Source organism: Alexandromys fortis, unplaced genomic scaffold (assembly GCF_014885135.2).
Source record: "Alexandromys fortis isolate MF-2015 unplaced genomic scaffold, M_Fortis_MF-2015_v1.1 scaffold_32, whole genome shotgun sequence".
In the NCBI taxonomy this organism is placed as follows: Eukaryota; Metazoa; Chordata; class Mammalia; order Rodentia; family Cricetidae; genus Alexandromys; species Alexandromys fortis.
Window position 1 is genome coordinate 11,608,951 of NW_026067938.1, and position 17,696 is coordinate 11,626,646.

The 17,696-nt window shown below is 43.0% G+C and overlaps 1 protein-coding gene across 2 annotated transcripts in view; it reads right to left on the minus strand.

Moving 5' to 3' along the window:
- Positions 1-17,696, minus strand: part of Slc7a2 (solute carrier family 7 member 2) — a 57,422-nt gene that overhangs the window by 11,053 nt on the left and 28,673 nt on the right. Inside the window, exons 2-7 of one of the 2 annotated variants that reach the window (XM_050147197.1) lie at positions 11,772-12,162; positions 10,734-10,889; positions 6,479-6,644; positions 5,525-5,658; positions 4,356-4,578; positions 1,872-2,011 (exon numbers count right to left, since the gene is read on the minus strand). In XM_050147197.1, coding sequence (XP_050003154.1) covers positions 1,872-2,011; positions 4,356-4,578; positions 5,525-5,658; positions 6,479-6,644; positions 10,734-10,889; positions 11,772-12,147 — 1,195 coding nt within the window. In that variant the 5' untranslated portion in view covers positions 12,148-12,162. Of the gene's footprint in view, positions 1-1,523; positions 1,661-1,871; positions 2,012-4,355; positions 4,579-5,524; positions 5,659-6,478; positions 6,645-10,733; positions 10,890-11,771; positions 12,163-17,696 lie in introns of both variants that reach the window. The other variant, XM_050147198.1, reaches the window with a different exon arrangement.

Consider the following 17,696-nt stretch of genomic DNA (forward strand, 5'->3'; position numbering starts at 1 on the left):
AGGAAACATTAAATACACCTGCTATGATTATTTAAAACATACTATACGACAGAACACCGTCTTTTGAGGTCTCGGAAGGTAAACAAGCCCTGCTAGAAAATACCAGTTTGCTGTGTACAAGTTATATAACCACTTTAAATTTCATTTGTATCAAGTTATATACAACTCAACATATTTTAAATAGTCTTTACAAAATAATATTTATTTTCTTCAGTGAAATAATATTTTGGATGTAGAGTAAACTTTAATCAAATTAAAACCACACATTCTGGAAGACTGATTAGCTATGAAAAATCAACTTCCGATCCTGTACACAAAATCTCAACAATGTTAAAAAGTAAAAATACCTTATAGTAGCTGAATTTACTACATAATACTCCCTGTCTTAGTAAATGGCTAACACCACATTTAAATTATATGGTGTCCTAGACCTCATTTTAAGTTTTATCATCTATGAACTCACTTTATCTTCAGTCAGTCATTCTAGGAGCAGAGGAAATTAGTTCCTTTTTAGTTACGTAAGATGGACAATATTAGACATTTATTTATTTACTTACTTTTACCAAATCTAGCAACTTCCCATGGTCTTTCTTGATAGAACTATTCCTGTTTCATAGACAGGCTGACTTAAGAAGGTTACAGTGGGCAGTTACAGGCAGAGCTTTCCTGTATTTACAACTCTACAACATTCATCTCCTCTCTGGATATGCACCCCATGCCCCACTCTGCAGACACGTCATTACTGGTATAATTATATAATAGATTATCAAACATGTAGCACATTTGTAATGACTACAAACAGCCAAGTGCTACTAAGTCCATTGTCTCAGGCTATGCTACCCCTGGAACCTTCCGCATGCTCTAAGAATCCGGCCAGACATAGTTAACACAAACATCATAGCATATCAAAATGTAGGCAATCTAGATTCTGGAAGTCCAAACCTACAAGTCCAAACTATTGGACGACAGCTAGGTTCCTAATGGGGGCTGAGAGGGTACAGGTCTAACCCTGCTGGGCAACCCACTTCACTCTGGGCAGAGAGGACAACCAACTTCGGATTACCTTTGGCATTTCTTTTCTTACACTGGACTAAGAATTGGTAAAGTTTAGCTTTCTAATAGTCCTGCAATCATTATTTTAAAATCAGTATTTCCAATATTAAGCAATGATTTAAAATTTAGAAATTTTTCTGTGCCCAAATTATAACTTTATGTGCTTATTCAACAGTTAGAAGAGTGATATCTAATACATAGTAGAGAGTCATCAGCTCCTCACACATGGGTTAGATGCCTCAATGGTTAAAGTAGGAAAAACACAGAGTCCCCAGTGATTAGCTATGAATGAATTTCAGTGTTTCACCATCACCGTAATTGTCAGATGTTAATCCCGATACTCACACAGTAATTTATCCATGATTGTGTTCTTAACTTACATGCACAGCATGCAGACCCTTTTTAAGTCCACGCATGCGCACAGCACGTTTTAGTCCAATGATGGAGAAACCTGTGTTTGTAAAGCTTACCAGAGATGACCCCCGCGGTCATTGTGGCAGCAATGGGTGACTGCCTCTTACTCACTCGCGCAAGAAATCTAAACAGTAAGCCATCCCGGGCCATGGCAAACAGAATGCGGGGTAAGGGGAACATAGAACCCAGAAGACTAGAATAGAAAAATTCATAATCCAGTGTGAGTTGAGTATTATTCTACAAGGGTACATATAGGTACACAGAGAGACCAAAATAGAGAAGTCACAAAGTCATTGAACTTTATGCTAATCCGAAATAGAAAAACCACCTAAAGGTCTACATTCTCCAGAGTTCTTGACGAAAAACGATCCCCCTTTCCTTAGTAAAAGTCAACGCTCTCTCACCTGCTACTGCACCCGATGACAAAGTAGCAATTATTGGTGTCTTCGTTTTGGAATTGATTTGAGCTAGACATTTGAAAAGCAACCCATCCTCCGCCATAGCATAGATTACACGAGGCATTGGGAAAATGGATCCAAGAAGACTGGGTAAAAAGCAAAGACATGCAGTATGGCAAACACAGTCATGCACGATCACACGTGACCACACCCAGAACAGAAACACCGTGATTGGATAACACTCGTCAAGACAGCTGTGGCTGAGGACTCATGTGGTCTTACAGTGTGCTGCGGTTGGGCATTTAAACACACCTGCCAGTCAGTAATGGCCATGGTGTTACTTATAACTTCTGCAAGTATCTGCCCAGCAAAATGATAAGACTAAAACTGCAAGTCATTTGGTTATAGCCATGATTGTTACTGAATTAAAACTGAATTAGCTCTTGCAAAATAAAATGAAGTAAGAAACACTTAAGATTTTTTTTTAGCATTCACAATTCAGAAAACAAAATTCCCAAAATAATGGGTAATGAAAAAGACTGGTCAATTTTATGTCGCAGTAAGTCGCCCGTTTATATAGTGATTGTGTATTTTCATAGTACCATGATTTTGCATCCTATAACTATAACATGTAATAGTTCCAAGCATTAAAATTATCAAGGTAAAGAATGGCTTTAAGAACAACATACTATAGATTTAGTATATAGAAGGAGCTACAATTAAATGTTAGTAACAGTGAGGTTTAATGTACAATTTTTCTTAAGATAAATTGAATTATTTACACTTATTGCTTATGTCATTCCACAGATGATTCAGTTGTGAAGGTAATTACTTAAGAAAAAGAGGTAAAATAATTTATCTTAATTAATGTTTATTAATAAATAAATTAATATTTAATTAAATAAAAAGTTAATGGCGGGGCTGGACATGGTGGCTCATGCCTGAAACCCCATCAGTTAAGAAGCTGAGGCAAAAGACTGCTGAACCATTTGAGGCTAGCTTGGACTTCATAGTGAGTACCAGGCCAATTGTGGCTATACAACAAGATCTTGTGTCCAAAAACATCTATTAATTTTCAGTATCTTTTCCCCCACTATTTAGAGAATACTTTCTTAGTTTCTGTCATCAAACCCACATAGGTAAGACGATATGTATATTTAATACAGTGTGTTATCCTTGCACAAATGGAAAAAAAAAATAAGTCTCACATTTCCACACCAACGCAGCTGTCGGTTTCTGTACAATGCCAACTCAACAGAGTAAACTGAGAAACCTTTGTTCAAAGTTGACAGCACAGCCAAAGTTTCCAGAAATTCAAATTATCTTCATGTAAGGACCAACCACCGTAGTAGGCTGTGCATCAATAGCGGATGGAGCCACGGGGGTCCTTTCATCCCTTTGCAGGTCACGGTGACACACTATCATCAGGGTTTGAACTTTAAGCTATTTGAAGTTCTTCATAATGAACCTCGTCAACAGCAGATGATGAAGAACTCCTAAACTCACTTAGTATTGTCAGGACTAGAGACTAAAAACACATTTGAAAGAAAAAAAAGTCATGTTGATAAATTATATTGAGAAAATTTTCTCGTTTCAGAACTGTGAAAATCGTTTTCAATTTTAAAAAGGAATTCTTGGGTACAAAAAAAAAAAGGATATTCTCCATGTGAGACTATTCTCCTATGAAGTGTGGCACGGAATAGAATGAAATGTTTTGCTCCAGATCATATGAGCGGCTCTGGAAACTTGAGGCATGAGCTGTAACATAGTAAATAAGTAGCTACTGAAAAGACGGACATTTGGCAATCAAATTCCCTTTTCTTTTCATATAAGTAAAGAATTTCCACTGGTAATTTCAGAATGGTGATTCTGTCTCTTGAATAAATCCAGTCTGGTCAGCACTAAAGGGGAAAAAAGGCTCAGGCGCACATTTACATTATAAAAAATGACGCCACATATGGCTTCCAGTCCCAGACACACTATTACTTCCTGGACAGTTGTCCCAAGTGTGAAGTCTGTGTATGATCTCCAACTGACACAATGCAAGCAATACTGATGCCAGGAACATGGGCATCCCAAAGGTGTCTGACAGAGCATGTGATTATGTGTGACACAGATGTGTGTGTGTCCCAGTGCTACCACCATTATCCTGAAGAAAAAAAAAAAAAGAACAAACACAAAACAAAAAAAAAAATGAGCACAGCTGATGATGGTCACTCAGGCTTTATGTAATCCCTCAAGATTTCTAGACAGGGATTCTGGGCAAATTATTCACTGAGTGCATAGTTGTATAATGCGTTCCTCATGTTAGGATATTTTTAGAATATAATCAGTCTTGTGGTAGCAGTGGCTAGGGTGCTGACCCAGGGCCTCCAGAATGCTCACCAAGTATTCTACCACACAGCTCTTCTCGAAACCCACAAAAGCAAATCTGAAGACACTGACTACACTTTGCAAGAGCCCCGAGAGCCCCAAGGACAGTACATGTACCTTGTTGACAAGGCGCAGAGGGAGCCTGCAGCAACAACATACTTGGCAGGACCCCATCCGACATATTCAAAGGCTACCGGAAGTGGGCTTTTCTCATCCAGGAGGTAGTAAGGCATCATCAGCGTTAAAGCTGCAGAAACCCCAAAATAGGCCATAAAGCAAACCAGTAAGGAAGTCACTATTCCAATGGGAATAGCTTTTTGGGGATTCCGGACTTCTTCCCCTAAGGAAAAAAACAGAACGGAAGGTTAGTAAAGAATCGAACGGCTTAGGGACTTCCTGTGGCTCAAATCCCCCTCCTCGGTGGTCGTTCTACTAAGTTTTTGTCCCTTCTGCATTCTTAGTGAGCTCTATCTATTTCCTATAAAGATTCCTTTCTCTTCTTCAGGATATGTCACTATTAATAAAAAAAATGATCAAAGCAGCAGAGGGTGAAGCGAACAATGGAACATACAAGTCAAGTCAGTTTCCTCCTTGCAGAAGGCTGGATGGTCGGGGAGGGGGAGACACACGAGCACTCTTAAGTGTTTAGGTCTTGAATGGTGGTTGATGTCATTTGGAAAACAGCTGCACTGGTATTTTGTGAGCTTTTGAACTGTAAGGCTTCAAGCAAACTTATTTAATCATATATATGAAACTTTAGTTTCTATAAAAAAAATTATCAGAATATGCATCTTACAAGATTAATGTTTGAAGCTACCCAGACAGAGTCAGTTACAAGGCTGTGCAACTGGAAAGCTCAAAAACAACAACAACAACAACAAAAAAACAACTCTGGGATGGGTATCACCTGGGATAAAGAGAAAAGAATTGGCATAGTATTTTGGCTGGTGAATGAAAAGACCATTTAAGACAATGACCATCTGGAGGGGACAGAGCTCTAAGTCAAAAGGTTACAGAGATTCCTCATCCGATCAGCCAGATGTGTTGTCTTTGGTGGTCGTCACAATATCCTCAGGGGAGGTGCTGCCCTTGACAGGACAGACACCAGGGCTCTGAGACTTACACCCAGTGGCTTTTGTGTCAGATGTAACATGGGTTGCAGGTGGATCTGGAGTTGGTACCCTTCCCACCCCTCATCTCATCCTGTCTCCTTGACCCTCTGCTGCACATGTAGCTACGCCTGTGGTACCCTTTCCTTCTAATTCTCGAGGAGACACTGCCCTTACCAGTGGTTGCAATGCAGTCAAAGCCCACAAAGGCATAAAAGCAAGTTGCAGCACCAGCCAAAGTTCCTGTGAAGCCATAGGGCATAAAACCACCAGCCCCATAGAGGCTCGTGCCATTTTCAGAAGGCGGTTCCCTGAAGGAAAGAACAGACACAGTCAGCCACTTCATGGACACTGTACCTTCTGATGATTTCTCTCCAACCACATTCTTGGAAGGCTGATGTTCCTCGTTGGCTCTTTGGAGCTAATGTTTATAAAATCCAAAACTTTATTCTGTCATCTTGTTCTGGGGAACATGGTAGATTCCCTTATAATGACCTCTATGTCTCTGACATCCAACTACAGGCTATTCAACAGCAAATACAGAAGGCCCAGACCAAAGTGTGTGTGTGTGTGTGTGTGTGTGTGTGTGTGTGTGTGTGTGTGTGTGACAGGGTCTTACTTTGAGCCCACATTGGCCTGGAACCTGAAATACAGCTCAGGCTAGACTTAAACATGTGCCATTCCCTCGCCTCGGGCTCCTGTGAGCACCGCTGTGCTGAGCTCTATAGATGTTGCTAGACGGAGGAACACAGGAAGCAGGATTTTGACATCTGAGATCCCATATGTGAGCCATGCTCTACAATAAAGGTAAGAAAATTTCCCTTCGCCCCCTGGTGAATTGTTGGAAGGCAGAGGGGAAGCTCTTGCAGGGACTAGACTCCACCCTAGAGGCTGCACTGGGAGCCAGCATCTGCAGAGCTTCACCCAGTGGCGCAGCTGGAAGCTCATCCCTACCTTAGTTTGGGGAGCCTGGGCAGAGGGGTCACATCCTAGAACCGTGCCCCAGAAAGGTCTCAGCACCAACAAGACTGAGAAGTGCTGCTCTCGGAAAACAGCACTCTTAACACATAACGAGGAGAGGATGGGGGGGGGGGAGGAAGGGGGGAAGTGGAGAGGAACTGAACGTTTTACCTGGCACCCGCTGATATGTTTTTGAGGAAGTCTTCACTGATCTTCCAGTTGGCCACGTTTCCTTTCACAAACCCAGCCACCATGACAAAGAGAAGGACCAGGATGTTAATAGCTGTGAAGAATTTATTCACCCAAGCGGACTCTTTTACTCCAAAGGATAACAGACCTATGGAAAAAAGAGAAGGCGTTACCATGGGCTCTTCAGCCACAGACAAGGCAATGGAACCCTGGTGCTAATGCGTGCATTGGCTATTCCTGCATTAGCAGTCATGCATTTACCTTCCATTTCTTTAGTTCCATTGCTAGTGCACACAATTGCTTTTCTGTGGAGCAACGCCTTTGAAGACGCCACTGATTGCGATTTCTGGAAGCAGACTGTGCTCACACTCGAGAGCTCCATGCTGTCTGTGTAGGTCTAGTAACTCTAGTTATTGTTACCACGGCAGGCACAGGCAGAACTCCCTCATTTGGAAGGCTGTCTCCTTAACAGCTATTCCAGGGCTAATGTAAAAGTCTGCCGTGCACTTTCTGATCACATCACCAGAAAATAATTCTCCTAGGTGCCATGCCAAAACAGTTCTCTGTTAAACCCACTCTTATATGATAGAATTACTTTATACTAAGAACATAAATATCCTATTCGAGTAGTTTGAAAAAAAAAACCGAATAGTATAAAGAATAACGATCAACTATGGTATTCCCGTAGAATTCTACATATGCATGCACACACATATATTTCTGTATCAACAAATTTATCATCAGTTTTAACAGCTGCATGACATACTATGTGGAGATGCTTTAATCCCTTATTTATAGACAATTAGGTCACTCTTGGTTTTATTTTATAAACAGCACTGACATCATTACCATCTTATATAAATATCCCTGTGCATTTTCTAACATTTTTCCTTACAATAGTCTACAAATTAAGAGTGCATGCATTGTGTGTCTGTGTGTGTATGCATGTAAGTATGTATATAGTACGTGTGTGTGTAGTATGTACGCGTGTCTGTGTGGGTGCATGCATGTGTGCATGAGAATGCACATGGAAGCCAGAAGCTGAAATGGGTGTCTTTCTTGACTGCGCTGAACTTCATTTTTGAGAGAGTCTCCCACTACACTTGGGGCTCCTCATTTTTGACTAGGTCATCTGTCCAGTAGGCTCTAGGGGTTTAGGGATCCTCCTGCCCTAGCTCCTCCCACCCCCAGTGCTGGGGTTACAGATGCCCATTGCCATTGCCGGCTTTTAGAGCAGTTCTGGATCCAGACTCGCATTTTCATGCTTGTGAGGCAGCCACTTTACCCATGGAGTCATCTTCCCAGCCCCAGAACATAAATTTTTATAGAGAAGAAGATTTGGCACCATGTACATTACATGAATTTTAAGTCAGAGTATTTTATTCATAATGATTTATAAGAGGTACTTATAGACATTATAAGTACTTATAGATATTAATGTCATTAGCTCTCTGCCAGCCATTCATGGTAATATTTTTCATCTCCATCATTTTAAAAATGACTTCATTTGATTTATTTCAGTGGTAAATTTAGAGCTCGAGCCCTTGCGTGTGTTAGGCAAATGCTCACGATGAACTTCAGTCCCAATCCTGTAACTTACTTTTAACCTTAACATATTGCATATAAATGTAAAAAGTTGCTAGAATAACCCACATGCACCTATCTTAATAGCTACTTTTAATAAGATTCCCCCCAAACATTCATGTCTCCTTTCAGCTTTAAAAGACCATTATGCTCACCCTATCTTCATCTTTAACCCACCTGATATACTATATGAAGTGTGGCTCTTAGTCCAGCTTTCACTACTGGGGCAATGGCTGCCCTGGAAAGACAATGCCACAGCTCTGCTAGACTCTCCCCTGCGTCCACAGCATCCACTGCCGCAGAAGCAGAACCGTGCAGGCAGAGATGAGAACAGCGGCATTTCACTTCTGCATGTACCGTTCCCACTCTTGACAAAACAACACACTCAACACAAAGCGAAGAACGGGAGTTGGTGAGTCAGGCTAGAAAGACACACGGTCAAGAAAATGTTTTGAAGTTTTAGCACGATGTAGTGCCTCAGAGCTAGGGCTCTCCAGTGCTCGGGGGAAAAGGCCCGGCAAGTGGGAAATTCCCACGGCTACCTGCATGGCCATATGTATGGCATATGTGTATGTATGCACGTGTGCACACAGACATGCGCACACACACCCAGTATAGCATTCCCTACGTGAACCTTGTAAATAAAGCCTGTCTCTGTGTCTATAAAAAAAAAAAAAACAACCCGCGTTAATGGCATGAAGGAACGCTGTGGGGTCGGCACAACTATGGACTCTTGGCAATTGGGTGAGATGCCTCTGGTGCCCACCTTCAAGAAGAACAGAGCCACAGCCACATTCTATATGAGGTTCCAAACATGCCAACACACTCTCTACTTGAGTTTCTATCTGCCACCAACAGATTCGATCCCAGTAAATACCTCATCTGAACGCTACCCATGACTCCCTGGTAACTTTCATAAAACAAGTTTCAGCGGACATGTGGCATTGCAATTTGTTTGAGCCGCTACTTATGGCGGGGGATTTTCATTTTCAAATGCTCTAGGGACAAAGTTTTAATGTAAATTTAGACTACATTTAAAGAGATTCTGAAGGGAATTGAGCAGCGGACACAGACTCAGGCTGAAGCAGAGGTCTCGTCGCTATAGAACCGAACGGTTCTGAACAGCCACAGCTACAGACTTCTCATTATTAAGAGAGTAAAGCTGAATATTTTAAGTTTATGGAAGCCATTTCTAAATAAAACATGATCATATTAACTAGGCTGCTTTGAAACTAAACCAAATCAGTAAAGTTTATTTAATATGACATAATGAAAAATAATGGATGTATTTCTTTTTTTAAAAAAAAAAACTTTAAAATGAAAAGATTTTGTATTCATATGGGTAGGGAAGGGAGGTGGCGGGAGCTCAAGGGTAGAAATAAAATAACAACTTTGGGCAGTTGGTTTCTCCTCCTTCTGCGGCTCCAGGGACTGAACTTGGGTCTTCGTGCTTAACGGCAGTCACCTTTACCCACTTAGCCATGTCAGCGACCCGGAAGGTATTTCTCTTAATGCTTGAAGCAAAGGGCACAATATTATGGATCTATGGAATTTGTTCATGTTTATCTCCCCATCTTTATAACATTCTTAACTAATGCGGCAGATTTTTTTTTTTTAACATAAGGCTATTTTCTGAAGTGTGAAACTGTCCAGGTAAAACATTTCCTAATAGAAGATTATTTCTGTCACACTCGTTGAGCCCAGGGAGAGAACAGAGGACGAGGCAGAACAGGAAAGCGAGAGGCCAGTTCCTCAGGGTAAATCACGTAAGAAGCTGGAACAAACAGATCGATGTTAAGAGGGTCTGTAGATAAGGACAGTCGTAAGAGAAAAATGCTCAAAGAGCCCATGTAAGGGACAGCAGGGATTAACTATGCGTACACAATAAAACTGGCTGCCATCTGCGTGCACACTGCGCTCTATGCCAGGAGCTGCGCGAGGCAGTCGGCGGTATTCACGGTTCATGAATGAACACACTGAGGGAGGAAGAGACGGAGCGCGCCTTTCAAATCCTGCACGCAGTGAGCAGCAGAGAAAGACGAAAAGCCTGGATACCCCTACGGTAGTTCTTGAGCCTGTTTAAAGCACTGTCGTGTCGTACCACGCTGGTGGAAGGTCCCTTACCGAGTCTGTCTGTCTATGGGATATCAGCATTAGATAATCCCCGGTAGCTGGATCCTTCCTTCTCAAACAAGTGTCTGCAGTAGGCACACGACAGGAAAACAGCACTTTTTTTCTAGAACTAATATGTTTGCTAATGGCCTGAGTTGCATTTAACAGGGTAAAACAATACCATGAAACTCTACATTTTTCTTTTCCTCATGGAAATACCCTTCCGCTTCTTGAATGTCTCTCATTAGTATCTAAAGACCGATGCTCTCAAAACAAAGACGGGCACCTCCATCCTATGACTTACTGCAATCCAGGTGCCTTCCCCTGCAAAGCCAGGGGCCTCCTTTCACACACATTGAATCCCGTTGTGAAACATGGGGGAGATAAAACCCACAGTGAACCCACACTGATCCTACAGGCCTTGATAGGACACGCTGACCTCATTCCGAGAATCCAGGCTTCAATTTGCATAGCCTACTTTGGATGTGGGTGGGCTTGGTGTGGTGCCATTACAGGGGCAGCATAGGACTGGTTTTCTTACCTGCCAGAAGTAGTATAAGGCACACAGCAAAAAAGTCTGGGTACTCCGCCAGGCCAGTATAGTTCATTTTGAAATACGTCTTGAAAAACTGACCGATTTGTTTGTTTAGAAGTTCATCGAAGGTGCCACTCCACGCTCTTGCGACACTGGATGTACCTTCCCAAAAGCAGAATGTTCAGAGAATAAAAGGTTACAGGTAGGAAATTAGCGAAACTCATCTGCTTACTTGATCCTGGATAAACCTGGCTTAGTTCACACCGGCTGAAACTTTAATCACATTAGAAAACCAAATTACTATTACATATACAAGAACACTTTTCTTTCTTTCTTTCTTTCTTTCTTTCTTTCTTTCTTCCTTCCTTCCTTCCTTCCTTCCTTCCTTCCTTCCTTCCTTCCTTCCTTTCTTTCTTTCTTTTTGAGGCAGGGTCTTGCTAGCCCAGGTAGACCTCATACAGGTGTGTAAATGCTCATATTAGGCAACTTTATTTGTAAAAAAGAACTTTCTAGAAGCTAGGGAGATGGGTGAGCAGTTAAAATCACTTGCCGCACAAGCAAGATGTCAAGTCAGACCCTTAAGTAGTCAGCACTGGGGAGCACAGCCTCTAAATCTAGCCTTGGAAGGCAGGGGCGGGGCCGAGAGCAAGCTGGCCAAGTTGAGCTGGAATGTAACCACTGGGCTCAACTGAGAGATCCTGCCTCAGAGAAAAAAGGGAAGAGCAATTGAGGAAGATGCTGATATGTTCTCGGACCTCCCTGTGCCCTCGAAGACAGAATCATATGCACCAGCAAACATGTGAACACAGACACACCACACAAACTCATGAAAAGAAAAATTTTTTTAAAACTTCAAACAATTTTCAAACCCATTAAGAATCATGAATTCAAGGGGGAAGACTTCGGCAGTGAGGATGTATTTTAGAGATGACAAAAATGAGCCGAGGGAACAAGCTGAGAGTGCAGGCTCACCCCCCAGTGCCGAGAGTCTCTGGATGGCTATTTTTAACCTGTACACAACCGATATTTGATTTTGGAATTTACCTATGACATATGACAGAATGAGATTCCAGCCAGTGATGAAGGCCCACAGTTCTCCAACCGTTACGTATGTGTATAGATAAGCAGATCCAGTCTTGGGGACTCGGGCCCCAAATTCTGCGTAGCAAAGTCCTGCCATCACCGAGGCCAGGGCGGCGATGAGGAAGGACACCACAATACTGGGACCAGAATCTGCTTTGGCGACTTCCCCAGCCAAGACATAAACCCCAGCGCCAAGAGTGCTTCCAACCCCTAGGGCGATGAGGTCCATGGTGGTTAAGCAGCGGCAGAGCTTGGAATCTTCTAGACTGTCCAGTGTGACGATTTTTCTCCGGATCAGACATCGCGCAAAAGTCAGCGCCGCTCTGCAGGGAATCATGGCGAAGACAGCAGCCTAGGGGAGGAAGAAGAGAAGGGGTTACGAGGAGGGGTCTGCGGCCATCTCCCCTTCCACAGAGCAAAGACAGAGAACTCCCTTTTTTGCTTAGTAGATAATTGGTTCATAGCAACCAGAAGGATTAAAGGTGAGAAGGCTGCACATTCCCCAAGTGTCACACATAAAAATTAAAGGGACTCCAATGAGTTACTTTTGGGGTGGAGGGGAAGGTGACTTGAAAGATTCACTGTTTGCTCCAATTATTGTAATTTCTGTAGATACATTGAAAGGAACGCATTTCTTCTTAGATGGCTAATTTACCCCTCACTAGAAGACAAGGTTTAGATCCTGCCCTTAAGACCATTTTCTTCTTTAATCATTCATCCAATTCAAGATTTTGACGCTTTTTCAAATGCCAAGGTTGCACTAGGAATATATGTAGAATGGCCACGCATGTGGCCTCTCGTTTAAGGGGCTTACAGTCTAGCTCTGGCTTAAAAGTAGGTAAAGGATGGTGGTTATATACTTGAAAGCTTTAACGAATGTGTTAGAACCATGCCCTTTTCCTCTTAAGCAGGGATGAATAATGAAGAGAAAGAGCCCCATTGGCCCAAACAATTTAAGCCTGGAAAATACCATTATATAAAACAAAGTATGGATTGCAGTAATGCACACACACACACACACACACACACACACACACTGCAGCAAAAAAAATGTCTGAGCCAAAATACTGGCCTAACCATATTTTGATGGTGAGTTAATTTTTTACTTCTGTGTATTTCAGCTGAGCAATAGGTATAACTTATGTACAAAAGAAATGCTACAATTTTAAACGTCTATTTGACTTTGCCTACAGAGACATGTAATTCAGCAGACTGAAGGCAATGAAGGAAGAAGGGGTAGGGGCTGCTGTGTATCTGTCTATGCAGCTGCAGATATTAAGTCATGTCTGCCTGTACTTCATGGGCTGAACACCGGCACAGTGATCTGCTGCTGTAGGATGCTGGTCCCTTCAACGTCATCATATTCATCAACAATAACATAAACTCATGAGACTGTCGCATGCGACACTCACCCCACGGCCTTGGCCTTTGGATATTTGGGCTCTAATATCCTTGTAGACTCGGGGTTCTGATGGTAGCAAAAATAGGTACGTAGGTTTTGTTTGAACAAATGATTATTTTGTTAAGTTCTAAAACAGTGACTTTGTTTGAGGGAGAGAAATCCACATGAGCGGAGACTGAAGCGAGCCTGTGGGGACGAGCACTATGAGCCCGTCGCTATACGATTTTATCGAGGCTAACGATACACGTGAGTCCTCCCCAGTCCACTCCCAGCCTGGAGGATGACAGCTTCTAAGTATCAGTACTTCTTCAGCAACCCGGAAATGTTAACTTTTAAATTTTCAATCCAGGCCGTCAATTTGACAGCAGAGAATTCTGGGTCTAATAAACCCTCATACCTGATGATCTAACACCAGGGGGCAGATGTTCCCTGCTAGTTATAGAAAAAACATCCATCCTGGATTTTGGCTTTATCTCCATATTTGATGCAATCGTCACAGAAACGAATCCTTCCGCTCGGGTCCCTGTCAAGGCGGACATGTCAACGGTCCCCGCGTGACAATCACTTGCCCTACAATATTACTACAGGGGGAACGAAAGGAGGCAAGCCATTGGGGGCAGTGGTCCCGAGAGCCTGCAACCAATTAGCTTGTCCCAGTTAGGACCCAGGTTTTTCTTTCTCATCCCTCTGCCAGTTTCGTGGTGCGGAATATGCACTTGGCATGTCGGGACTGAGGGAGAGAAATGCAATCACAATGTGCAGTACAAGGATCCTTGCCTACCTCTCCTTTTTCTCTTCAGATTAGATATTTTGATTTCGCAGTCTCCATAGTCAACACCAACTATGTTCCCACGATTTTAAAATTCCAACACAAAGTTTAAGTCAGCAAAAGGGGAAAGCAATATGGCATGGCTGACGGATGGTAATTCTTTTTACGTGTCTTTGAGACATAAATTTCTCAAAGCAAGCTATTATTTGCTCAGAAATGGTAACCGTTGCACCTGGACTAGCCAACGACAAAAACAAGCCCTGCATTTATTTCCCCTAACATCTTACCCTATCTTTTCTCCACATCTAACCAACTTCTTCCTCTCAGGTATTCCCCAGATAGGTGAATGGCAAAGTCGAGACAAGTAAGAATCGACGATACAATTGAGATCATTGCAAAGCACTGTAGTAAGGGCATGTGTTCTTTCTCTTAAAGTACTGAATCAGTATGGCTAGAAAGTGGAGGCAGAAATGTACTATTTCAGATTTCCCACGGGCAAGCATCTCTCCTAAGGTTATACAACAAATGAATCGCTGGTGCAGGGTTTGGGGACGTTCCTAAAGACAACGGGTGGTTTGGAACACGTGGGTACACTCACCTTGGGAACAGCTGAAAACACAGCCGCAGTACGGATGGAGCGGTTTCATTGGAACAGACGGAACATGGTTTTTGTTTCTTTGTTTGTTGTTGTTGAATTTTAGCATGTAACTTTGTTCCCAGGGGAAGGGAAGAGAGAATGCAGCAAAAAGTGGAATAATGAAAGCAAAGCCTTGGGCTCGGTGGTAACCAGAGCAGCTGCCCAGTCAGCACTCTGCCCTGGCTTGGTCGCAGCACCAGCACCAAGCAGGCGCCGATTCCCTTCAGCAATGGCTGGCCAATAAATCACCCCGAATGCCATAGGGCACCACCTGTTCCTTTCCCAAGCTGCTGGTGCCAGTCACTCCACAGAGAGCACTGCACACATCAGAAGAAGGCCTTCCCAAAACTATCTCATACCCGCCACTAATTCGCAAGTGCTACTGATTTTAACAGTGTAGGTCTCTGGTGTTTTTATGTTCCTGGTACGCCCTGATACCTTTTAGTGTTTTTGTCCAATCCCAAAGCCTTTTCAGTGTTCCCATAAGATCAGGTCTATTATTAATTTCATTGTACAGATGAACAAACTTAAGGTGTTGTATAGTTAGCCAACATCACAGTCCACCTACGAAAGGAATAAGATAAAGCCATTGGGCCGGGCGATGGTGGCGCACGCCTTTAATCCCAGCACTCGGGAGGCAGAGGCAGGCGGATCTCTGTGAGTTCGAGACCAGCCTGGTCTACAGAGCTAGTTCCAGGACAGGCTCCAAAGCCACAGAGAAACCCCGTCTCGAAAAACCAAAAAAAGAAAAAAGAAAAAAGAAAAAAAGAACAAAAATGAATAAAAATTATAAAAAAAAAAAGATAAAGCCATTGGTGTCGCTGGAACAAAGGTTCTCAACTGTGGGTCTCAACCCCTTGGGGAGTCAAATGACCCTTTTACAGGGGTCGCATATCAGATGTTCTGCATATCAAAAACTTTCATTAGAATTCAAAGCAGCAGCAAAATTACAGCTATGAAGTCGCACCACGAGGAACAGTATTAAAGAGTCACAGCATTAGGAAGGCCGAGAACCATTGCTCCGGAGTCACTTGCCAAACACGAACTGTTGGTGGGTGTAAAGGGTAGGCCTAATGGGGGGTTCTCCGAATATCCTACTGGAAAAGTATTACAACTGGAAGCCTGATGTGGGGAGGAAAAGGAATCGGCAGGAAGTGAAGCTCAAAGGGCAAAAGGTGAGTGAACCTTAGGGTTGAATGAAAGCAGAGCAGGGGCTGGAAGGGCAGCCCTGCAACACCACCGGACCTCATGGGGAGCTTCTGGTTTTACTGGCCAGACAGCTCAGCACAGCTTGCATGCATGGGGAGCTAGCAGAGCAGAAGAAACACAGCCTAACACTGCAAGTTCGGCAGGGTTGGAGGGAAGAGAGGTGATTGCTCCCCTCGGGCCATGTCTCCCTGGCAGGGGAACCCATTCAGTCACCTTTGCTCTGGGGGACTGTAGCCTACACCCCATTGGTTTGAGTGTCCCAGTCATTGTGTTCTTTAGAGTTAGGGGACATCTGAGCATGCCCTGCCTATCTGTCTCTGCTCCAGCTGCATGTGGCTTAGGGGTGGGAGTCAATGCCTCAGTGACAAAGGAGCAAGTGGCCTCAGCAAAGTGGCCAGCGCATAAACTAAACAGACCCAACACAAATTAAAACAGCAAAATAAGCTGGGCAGTGGTGGCGCATGCCTTTAATCCCAGCACTTGGGAGGCAGAGGCAGGCGGATCTCTGTGAGTTCGAGACCAGCCTGGTCTACAAGAGCTAGTTCAGAGAAACCCTGTCTTGGAAAAAAAAAAAAAAAAAAAAAACAGCAAAATAAAGCAAAACAAAGGTGTGTGTGTGGTGGGGGGGACTTCATTTAGTATTGCTTCTGAAAGAAACTCTAAAGAATGACTGTGGCTGTTTTAAAAACAATTTCTATTCCCTTAATTCTACCTTTCACGTTCTGTCCATTCCAGGATGCCAAAAAAATCCAGATGATCTGAAGGAATCTATGCGCTTAGCACCCTTTGAGGCAGCCAGTGCTCAAGAAACAGACTGCTTTACTTATTTCTGGGTTAGTCACCAAATTTTGGATTCCAGATGCTCAAAGTATGAACATGGACTAGGATGGGGGTGGGAGAAGCAGAGGCCTTTTGTCTGAAGGCAAAGAACTGATAAATGCTTCAGGGCACTCTGATTTCCTCTAGCCACTGTCTTTCCAGAGGCAGAACACCCTTCAGTCCACCACCCTGAATGGCCCCCAAAGCTACTTGATTTAGCTGGCTGTTAGGATCTGACCACTCTTGTCTCACTGCTAGGCAAAAATTCCTTCCATCAAACTGTGGTGGGAAAGGAATTTTACAAGAATTCACACCCATTTTTTAGCTCAAAAAAAAAATGTAGCTGGATACCTAGTTTCATGGTTTTGCTATAAAGTTATTTCTTGTGTGTGTGTGTGGGGAGGGAGATCACTTCTACACTCCATTTTCAATTTTGAGAAGAATGCTCTGATTTGGCACTTCTGACGTTCTGCGAACAATGTACGAGCAGAGACTGCTATTGCTGGCATCTTGGGAAGATTCTGGAAACACTGCTATTGATTAAGGGACCTTTGTAAGTTCACTTGGCATCGGCTAATTGAGAATAAAACCCTCCTATTGTGCGCTCAGAGGAAGCAAGGAAAGGCATGCCAACTCATCCCCATGGTGCAGAACCACAAGTTATATTTAGAATATGCAAACGAAGGATAATGTTAAAAAAAAAAAAAAGAGCCCAACTAGAAACAGCAAAGTTCTTAAAATGCAACCCTGGCCGCCTTGACACGTTATTAATATGCCACAGCTGTCAACAATTCCTCGTACAAGTTTTTATTTTCATATTTCTCTAAAGACTGAATTCAGACGACCAACTGCTCCACAAAATGACAAGTTCTCTAAAAGGTCAAGCCTTAGAAATTCCAAAAATTGAAACTTTCTTAGCCCAAGTGGAATGCCTTTAAAACGATTCTAGGGAACGCAGAGACAGGAGAGAGAGAGAGAGAGAGAGAGAGAGAGAGAGAGAGAGAGAGAGAGAGAGAGAGAGAGAGAGAGAGAGAGAGAGAGAGAGAGAGA